The 10,269-nt window shown below is 39.1% G+C and overlaps 1 protein-coding gene across 1 annotated transcript; it reads right to left on the bottom strand.

Annotated features, from left to right (window-relative positions):
* Nucleotides 1-1,740: 1,740 nt before the first annotated feature.
* On the bottom strand, nucleotides 1,741-9,877 carry SLC30A3 (solute carrier family 30 member 3). The gene is made up of 7 exons (XM_032216940.1): nucleotides 9,727-9,877; nucleotides 9,276-9,422; nucleotides 6,771-6,924; nucleotides 5,747-5,951; nucleotides 4,984-5,089; nucleotides 2,545-2,679; nucleotides 1,741-1,886 (listed from the first exon to the last, which is right to left on the bottom strand). The coding sequence occupies exons 1-7, from the start codon at nucleotides 9,875-9,877 to the stop codon at nucleotides 1,741-1,743; spliced, it is 1,044 nt and encodes a 347-aa protein (XP_032072831.1).
* Nucleotides 9,878-10,269: the final 392 nt, after the last annotated feature.

Genomic DNA, 10,269 nt, shown 5'->3' with positions numbered 1-10,269 from the left:
TGGAAATAAGTTCAGATAGCAGTAGCAAAAACCTTTTTTTTATTGGTCACTAAGATTTTGGAGCCCTTTTACTTGGCCTCTGGAACAGTGGCTGTGAGGAGCAGCTACTTTAACTACTTTAAGCACCAGTATCAGAAACGATACATTTCTCATACCAATTGCTAGTGAGCAGTCAAAAGGATACTTTTAGACTTCACTATTAGGTTGGGAATAGAATATCTACATCTCTTCAATAATAATGTATGCTGCAATTTGTTTTAACTTTGGGCTATGGGAGGGAGGGAGGATTGGACTCTTCAGCAAGATTTTTGGAGGCTCAAGAGAAACTAGTGGTAGCTGCCTGGAGAACACATTGGTACCTTCGGCTACTTTGCAGAAAAAACAAACTGCCATGGGGACTATCATTCTCAGCTAACCAGCCACTTTACTCTCAAGCTAGATGGAGCCTGGGGGTAGGTGATTTCACTGAACTATTTCTACCCTTGATACTGAGAACTGCCTGCCTGTTGAAGAGCAGCTGCAATGACCTTAATATTTTTTTCCCATTCTCCCCACAATCTTCCCTGAATCTTAAAAATGGATAGTAACTGTAGTCTTCCAAGTCAAATGAAACAGGAATCCTTTCATCTGGTATTTTTATATATACAACATTATCACCAGTCTACACTTAATTCCTATTTTTCTTGTCCAGATCAATAGAACAATCCCATAGAATAATTTTGAGAATCTACACTTTTGCCTCTCCAAGTGAGGCTTGGATCACCATAATCTGTAAGCGAATACAGCATCCTGGCTGTCATAGTGCGTAGTTTCTATATGTGCATAAGTTTTGAAGTCAGGTCTGGTCGTTATTTAGATGAGAAACTTTCAGGGAATACCAAAGTAGAGAACATGAAAAAAAACCACCCTGAAATAAGACAAAGAGACATTTCTATACTGTGGCTAAGAAAATGACAAAGAGGGATCCATGGAGTCACCAGGAGTTGAGATTGGCTCATATGAGAGCTGACTCTTTAAAGCCTGGTTTAGATGGCAAAACTAATGCAAATAACGACTTTTCTCCAGGAAAAGGAACAAAGATACTTCAGCTGGGATGAGGTGGTGAAATCATTGGGACAGAAGTCATTTTTGTGGCTAATTTTGTTGCTTGTTTGTTCTGCAGGCAAAATTGCTCTACTTTTGCGGTATTAATCACAATAGGAGGTAGAGTGGAATAATGTTGCTCCACCCATGCTTTCATCATTCACATTCATTTTGAGAACACTTTGTTACTCCTGCAACACATGCAAACACAGAGATGGTCACAATAAAAGCCCTGAACAAGCACCAAGCTTCCCAGATTGAGGGGGAAAATGACTGCTTTTCATTTCGGAGGAAAGGTGTTTAAAGACCTTTCCACCGGATCCCCATTTCTGTTGGATTTATACATCAACACAATTAGCAAATGAACATGAGAAACAGCTGTGACCCCACATGACTGGAGTGCAGTATGAAGAGGCAAGGCTGAGCTTGGAATGATGCTCGACCACCAGCAACTCTTCCACAGAGACTTCCCTGGTTGGGCAGACAATTATCCCTGGTGCTCTGCCATTTCCTGCATATGCTGATTAAACATGCATTGAGAAGAGGCTTCGGCTGTGAATGGCAAAAGTGGCTGGTCCCTGCTTCTGGCCCTGGACTTCCAGGCACCTCCTGGGACTGGCAGTTGAAGAGAAAAGTAGACAGGGCAGCACTTTCCCCTTAGTCCTGTGGATCCTGGCACTGGTGGCAGGTGGCCATGTCATCCAGGTAGTGCTCCACCTGAATGGTGCATGAGAAGAAGCCAAACTTGCTTTGTAGCAGAGTTGTGGCTTGTTGTAGCACAGCCTCCATGTCTGCATCGGATTCTGGAAGCAAAGATCAAAGTAGGGTCAGTTGTAAACTGGTTCAGACTATCTCATGCACTCCCCTACAGGGGAAATAAAAGCTATTATTTGTATGTAGTTTCCAGGCCAGAATAGCAGGGATCCTATTTCACATCTCTAGTTCAAACCTCTGCGAGTACAAAAGACAATTTTCTCAAAAAGCTCAAGAACACCACAGGCGGGGTAAGATAAACAGTAAAGGGTTCCATTTTATAAAGCCAGGAACCACCAGTTTGGGGGAGGAGGGGTTTGTGGTTGAAAGTTTTAAAGATGAAATGAGGGCCTTATATATCTGCAAACAAGATTTGAGATAGTTTCAAAACTTGAAAACCTCTAAAGTATTCAGATACTTGGTTTTCCTGGAGGTAATGACAATAGTAGCAATAACACTACCACAACCAGCCACACTAGGAGAAAAGAAAATCTTAAAGGCTTTGTATTTTTGGTCATGCCTTTTTAAAAAACAAATCGGGGGGTTTCTTCCACTCTTGTCTTTCCAGGGTCCAGAAATGTGATTCCGCCACAATCTCTATTTTTAAGCCTGTATGCTCCTTATAAACCAAGTCTGAAAGCCCATGAAACACTGCATATTTCCTGCATGGTCTACAGCTGCTCAGAACAAAGGAAAAAAAGTACTCACCAACAGCTAAGTGTACAGCCACAACATGATGGCTGAGCGTTAAAGCCCAAAGGTGCAGATTATGGACCTGCTTCACACCTTTGACAGAGAGCAGGGTTTCCTTAACTGCTTGGAACTCCACACCTCGTGGTGTCCCTGAAGGACAGAAAGAAATGGCACATTGAACTGGGTCCAATTCAATCCCCATTTAAAAGCCTCTGATCCCTGCTTGAATTGTGCACAGTGATGGCCTCTTACGTAATCCAAACCTACCATAAAGCAGCCATTTTATGCACAGACCCTAGGAGGAAGCCGCAAGATGCAGAAGAAGAGAGGTATCTTCTATGCAATTTCCTCCTAAGCTAAGGAAAGCCCTTTCACATCAACTGTGCAGCTCAGCACGCAGACATTATTCCAAAACCAGTCTTGAGAAAACACAGTTCCATTTATTTTTTTTGTACTGAAATTTGAGAGGTACATCATTTAATTTTTTGCCTTGATCAGAAAAATCACCTTCCAGTTCTGCCTCCCTCTTCCAATGGAGAGCATAACCACTTTCTATATATACAAGTTGCACAAAGCCTTGATTTAGTTAAAATTTGGTGAATAAGTCAACTTAATTTGGCTTCACATAACACATACTTCAATTGATTAATGAGTGTGTGAATGATTAAAACTGAATAAATGATTAATGAGTGTGTGAATGATACCATTTAAAACACACACTTGATTCTATGTGGCTCTTTTATCAAAGACAAGTACCGGTAGTTACCTGAGACTCTGAGCGTCCAGCATTGCTGAATTGTGAAAATTAGAAATCTTTGTTTCAAATTCTAGTTTCCATGATGGCTGCATAGATTTGGACAGTATAACAAGCCTCAGGTAGGCTATTGCCCGTATTTTTAAAATTGTGGCTCATACACATTTAATAGAAATCCCATAAACAGCTTGCATATCCTAACTGTGGTAATCATATGTTGGGAAAGCATTCCAGTAGGGTATAATAATCTCTGATGGCCTTTTTATCTAAAACTGCTGTTCCTGACCAGAGGGACATTGATGCTGTTACTAATCTAAAAGCCATTATACAATTCTTGGTTTGTTACTGCAGTTTGAAAAGAGCCATGGCTAATAGTCAGACTCTTAGAGTTACTTTGAAACCCAAGCCATAAGTGAGCCTCCCTTACCCTGGTATGGGGCCTTCGCCATTTCCAGTAAATTCCATAATACTTTCAGAATTTTTAGCTGTAATCATGCCATCTGCAATCCAGATGGATTCAGTTATGGGTGTACCACTGGAAACTCTGAAAACCCAGGCGAGAGATAGATCATTACGGAGAAAACCTATCTATGTGGTTGCTAAGAGTCGACACTGACTTGATGGCACCTAAGCAATCAATCAAATCAATGCCATCTAAGTGCAAACATGAGTGGCAAGTGTAAACAGGATTTGAGGTAAATTAGGACAAATGTAAGGTAAGAGAAGCTCTTAAGAAACTTCAAGGTTTGCAGAAGGATAAAGAATTTTTTATTTAACACACACACACCCCCGCTGCCATCACAATTGGTGAAGTTTCTTGAATGAGAAACAAAATATTTTGTTCTTCCTCCTCAAGGAAAAAACAGTCCAGTTGCCTTTTGAAAAAGCACCTTTCAAACAACTATGACCTGAATGACTGAGAATCTCCAGAGATATTTAAATGGACAAATCAACTAAAGAACAGCACAGCAAGGACTGAATATCCTTTGGTACCACAGAATGTCAAATGCCAGGTGGAAAATTTAAAAACAACAATAACAGGAAACTGGAATAGACTACTAATTTGATTTTTTTGCAGCCTAATATCTTGCAGTAGGTATGACTACCACAATTGTCAAGAGCTCTAAAGTGGAGCATTTCAATTGAACTGTGTGCAGCACAGATGCAATATTTTGTTATAGATCCCACTGGAAATTATCCCACTTATTGTATGGTAATTAACTGTAGGTAGTTGATTACCACCATCATCAATTTCTTCATCTTATTACTTCGATCAACACAGACTTTGCCTTGGTTATTTTCTTATTTCAAAAGTCTTAATAGTTTATTTCTAAACATTTACCACTTGAGGCAAGATATCTAAAGGCCAACATATGAACAGACCCTCAGGTGGTTTCTCATTTCTTCACCTTTTGATATACATAACTAAAGAGATTTGTGTCATTCTTTCTTCCTCAATGTACTTGTGTACAATGTACGAAGGAAAATTCCTTTGCTCTTGCCATCATTGCCCATAGCTTTAAATGCATTTATACCATCCACTTACACTGTTAATTATACATAAACCATTGTTAATTAATAACTTCCTATAATAAGGTTATTTAATAAAATTGATTATCTGCAAGAACAATTCTAGAATTATTTTAACAATGCCCATCCCCCTGTAATCCTCCTCCTTGCAGCTGTGAAAGACAACTTACCTTCCATCAGTACTCGAAAAACATCACGAAGAATGGTTAAAGTGGAGCACAGCACAAAGACTGAGAAGAGGAAAGTACTCACTGGGTCAGCAATCTTACACTGGGGCTGCAAAAAAGGAGAGGGAATGGCAGATAGTATGAAGCATTCTGGTACTTATCTCCTGATTCTCACACCCCGAGTTGGTTTTGCAAAGGAAAAGGACAAGTAGTCACACAATCCCCCCTTTTTAATAGCCAAGGTTCTCAGTAGAATGTTTACATATTTTGATCTTTGTTAACATTGTTATATCTGAGCTATACAAATTCATATGGCCATTAAATAGCTGCCATTCTGATGGACTGGTAGCCCAGATAGAGTACAGTAGGCCTAAACTTAGCGTAGACAATTCCTCTGAAGATTTTCTATGCTATATTTAAATTTTGTTTTATGGTTATTTTAATTCTATTTAAAAATATTTTGCTCTCTTTAAACACACATGCATCATTACATTCATTGGTAAATGTGTTTTCTTTTAGATTTCTTTTATACAATTTGATATTCCGTTACTGGCCAGCCAATCATGGATGCACATTTTGTGGGTGTACCTTAAAATTCCAAAAGTGTCCTCTACACGCGCACAGAAAGTATTGCCATTATGTGTCAATGAGTATAATTGCTAGGGAAAGTAGAAGTAATGGAGGGAAATCTTCATAAGGGAGGTCTTCGTTTACAGAACAAGAGAAACGATGTATTAAGTAAGTATCATACCCTGATCCTTCATACCTTGAAATAGATGACAGTGGCAGCCACAAAGACCCCAATGCTTTGAAGTAGGTCCCCCACCACATGTACAAAAGCTGCTCGGACACTGGTGTTGTCATGGGTGGGTATGGAGGGGACATGAGGGCTGTCCTCAATCTGTTCATAGCCTCTTGTGCTGAATCCATGACTGTGTGCAGAGCCTGACTGATGCAGAAGGTAGACCATGCTGTGAAGAATTTCAAGAGTGGTCACTAAGATCATCTTTGTCTCTATTTCTCACCAAACAATTCTAAAAATCCCATCCATCACAGCAAACCCACTTCTACCCATACTTCCTATTCCTTCACCAATCGTACAGACAACTGGACTAGCATATACTGTATATCATAGTCATAGCGGCGATATTGTTTGATTATAAAATAATTATAGTCAAAGTGTAGTAGCTATAGTATAGATCCTTAAGGGCATCTCCTAATCAGTACTTTTAGAGTAACCAAGCAAAATAGGAAATCTTTCAAATATGCACATATTTTATTTGGATACATAGTTGTTTATCTAATATTTTAGAATTGCTCTGCAGGAAGAGAGACAGGCTAGGTAGAATCCTGCCTGATAGGATTAGCAATGGTTTCCACATAATCTCCAGCATCTTGGAGGATTAAAAAGCAACAGCTTTGGGAAAAGTCATTTTGTAAAGATGACCAGTTAAGGGAAGTGGATTCTAGCAAAATCAGATAAAAACATCACCTGAAGTAGAAGTTCATTTTGAATCAAACCAGCCAAATAATTCTGAAAACATCAACAAACCCCTCAAATACAGTGGCACCTTAAAGAGAAATAGAACAAATTTCTTATGGCCACAAACAGGGCCTGCCTGCTCATAATAGACCCCTTCAACATGTGATCAGTGGAAATATATGGCTGGCAGCTTGTAATAGAAATTAAGCTTGTTTAATCGGTCCCACATAGACATTCTACCTGATAATCAAAGTTACCTCCTCACAGAGTTAATATTCAAATATTTTCCCCATCTAGTAATCCTTACATGATGTTCACTCCCACTGCACAGGCTGAAGTGCCCAGCATCACAGAAGCTTCAATTTCATAGTCGTTGCTAATTATGCGGGCTGAAGCTAAGTAGACCAGCACTCCTGTAACGATCCAGATAGAGAGGACAGAAGCCAAGGCACCCAGTGTTTCTGTGAGAAAAAAGAAAGCTGCTGTTCAGGTTCCCTGACTATCTTGACAATTGTCTTCCTGATCTTTCTGCAAGCTGCTTGGGGAATAATAATGCATACTGGCATTAGACTGGTATTAATTGCACACCAAAAGGGCCAAACCTAGATCTCATCTTGGCTCTGTTCAAAATTATTTGGAGAAAAATTGTGGAGAATCTACAGGCTAGTTTAAATCTTCACACTGGCTGTCAGGGTAATGACATTTAATAGCTGAGCAGCTCCTGTAAGGCTGTAAACTGAGATGACATGAGGATGAGTCAGCAGAGTTACTGCCACTTTAAGAAGCTGTATATATAAGGGAGGCTATGTGAGGACGTCTCCCTCTCCTAGTGTATCTATCTGATAGATAGCAAAAAAGGCAAAGGAGCATTTTTATGGCAAAGGCAAAGGCATTTTTATTATTTTCAGGCTTTTAATTGCACAGTTCATAACAAAATATGTGTATTTATATATGTATGTATGTACGTATGTATGTACGTACGTACGTACGTACATACATACATACATATATATATGTATGTATTCAGCCATCTCATTTGGCTATTTTAGAATTTATTTGATGATTAGGCAGTAACAATTAAAACAGAATAAGATGCAAGTAAATGACTCAATATTGGAATAATTGAGAAAAGAGTGTACCAATACTAGACTTTATTTAATTTTCATGCAGAATATATCATGAGAAATGCTGACAGTTGAAACAGAAATAGAAATTAAAATTCTTGGAAGAAATATCAACAGCCTAGAAATGTTACTGATACCTTGAGGTCTTGAAGTGAGGAAGACAACTCTTGTTAAATCTCTTGTGGAAAATGAAAAAAGGAAGTGCAAAATCTGGCTGGATGCTCAATATAAGAAATCCCTAAGGTTTTATCAAGAGGCAATGCTAACACAATGCAAATAGAGAAGAAGTTGAAGTAATAGCATATTATTTTCCTAGGCTCAAAAATGTTCAGAGATGGTAACTATAGCCATGAAATCAAGAGATATAACCACCTTGGGAGAAAGACTTTAGGCAAAATAGTAATGTGAAGAGATAACAAGTCTGTTTTATCAAGCCCATAGCTCTCCAGTGATGTAGTTTACAGTGAAAGCTGTAAACATTGATTGGGAATACTTTGGATAGCAAGAACACATCATTCAATACCACAGGAAGTAAAATCAGACTGAACGCTGAACACAGATTAATAAGAAAGTTAATGTTGAAATAGATAACACAATGTGAAAAGACTTTTCTCATAATAGAGAAAATCCTGATAGTTGGAAAAATCAAAGGCAATAAGAAAAAAAAAAACAAGAAAAAAATACTATCACAGATTCTATATACTTGCAATAACTCAAAGAAGCAGTTATGAGTAATTTTAGAGAAGCCGCACACAGAAGGGCAGTACTCACCAAAAGTATCTTTCAAATGGATTCCATTATTGTTCAAGGAAGTAAAACAAATAAATATAAATATATGCTAGACTATTAACTTCAATAGATAAGATGGAGATACCCTAGCACAGGCTATCATGAGAAGGAAGAAATGCAGCAAACATTCTGTCCCAAACAGTGGTAGGTTTCCAGTTCTTTTACTATTGGTTCGCTTGTGTGCACACTCATGCTTGCATGCACACATGACACTTCTGTGCATGTGCAGAAGCTTCTGCGTATGAGCAGAAGCATCCGGGTGGGTGAGTGAAGCCTCCCGCCGCTGCTGCTATTGGTTCGCCCAATCTGGGCGGAACTGAGAGCAGCCCACGTATGGTCCCAAACCAATACCAATCTTAAAAAAGAGACTGATCAGAGGAAAATCTTATAACACAAGATCAGAAGGATTATCTTTCAGCATTCATTCATTTTGTCAATGGAAAATAGGCACAGGTTGGTGTGAATAGCCATCAGATGTAGCACAAATGAAACCAGAGACAAATGTCTTGGTTCTAAGGACTTTTTCATGAACCAATCTTTTAGAGTTTTCTAGAAATGTACATTCCATTCAGACTTTCTTGTAAAAGGCCAATTCAGTTATTCTAATGTCCTCTCTAATTTCTTCAGGCAAAATCGTAACCTTAATTCTCAGGACATGTACTGAAAGCCATGTGTAGCTGCTTATTAATGCAACCATCTCTCCATGACTCTGATTAAATCTAAACAAATTATTCTAGATTGTGTGTCAATTTGTAGAGAAGGACTCTAGCTTCCAGTATAAAAAACATGCTTCAGCTTTCTGCTAACGTAAGAAAGGGGTTCTAACCTGTTTAAATGATGGGAGGTGAGATACTGTACTATAGGAATGTTTTCATTGGTCAGCTATTGAAAGAACCTACCTGAGCGGTGCCAACCAAAGCTCATGGTTTTGGTGGCTGGGCGAGTAGACACCCAGAGTGAAAAGAGGCTGACACCCATGCTTCCCATATCTGTCAACAGGTGGGCTGCATCTGTCATGATGGCCAGGCTATGTGCCAGGTATCCACCTGGAAAGCAAACAGACCCCCCCGGGGATTTTAAAAGCATAGATGGAGACAGGTCAATTAAAACCTAGCATAAATATGTGCACAACTTGCTAAAATGGTTGATGATAAGATAATCATGTTTTATTGTATATCACTTCATGTGTTATACAGACAGAAGCCTTTTAGTCAGTTTATGTTTTAATGAGTTGGATGAATCCAGAAAAGGAATTAATTCAACAACCAGGTTAGGTGTGTTTAGATGAATGCAGATGATTAACAAATTAAGAAATAGGGCAGATCTATTATATCTTTTGACCAAACTGACCTATAACTTCTCCCACCATGAAGAGAAAGCAGATTAGACAGGCAATGCTGAGTTTCCGCTGAGCCTGTAGTTTCTGTTGACTTTGAATGGTGGAGCATGGCACAAGATGACAATGGGGGACCACACGCTGCTCCACCTTGAGACCCATCATGGATATATTTGCATGGCCATTTTCTGAGGGTAGGTTGGGAAAGACATCTTGAGAACCTGAAAACAAACTGGAAAAATATTGGGCCATCAGAAGAACCCTCCATCTGAGTCAGATGCCAGAAGTACTAATAAAGGAGAATATTTGTAGCTCAGGGTTGACATGAAATGTCTGGAAGAAAACAAGCAAGCTCAAAGAGCACCAAGGAGCCCTGATGCCAGAAGTTCACATCAATCCCCCACCCTCCGCTCCAGTGTTACAATGGTGTTAATCCAATATCCAGCAAGAATAGAAAAATTGCAAGGAAAATATAATAAAGGCTTGAGCAGAAATCATGAAGGTGCAGCCCACTGGATTCTGGTGAACGCAGTAAAGATACATGTTCATATTTTGGT

Source organism: Thamnophis elegans, chromosome 4, assembly GCF_009769535.1.
Source record: "Thamnophis elegans isolate rThaEle1 chromosome 4, rThaEle1.pri, whole genome shotgun sequence".
NCBI classification, from domain to species: Eukaryota; Metazoa; Chordata; class Lepidosauria; order Squamata; family Colubridae; genus Thamnophis; species Thamnophis elegans.
Note: the sequence above shows the minus strand (reverse complement) of the source record. Positions and strands in the feature narration are given on the sequence as shown.

Coding starts and splice junctions, on each gene's coding strand:
- SLC30A3 (XM_032216940.1), bottom strand. CDS start 9,877: ATGATGGGTCTCAAGGTGGAGCAGCGTGTGGTCCCCCATTGTCATCTT. Junction 9,423..9,726: donor CATGGTGGGAGAAGTTATAG/GTCAGTTTGGTC, acceptor TTTGCTTTCCAG/GTGGATACCTGGCACATAGC. Junction 5,952..6,770: donor GCAGTGGGAGTGAACATCAT/GTAAGGATTACT, acceptor AATTCTTCACAG/CATGGTCTACCTTCTGCATC.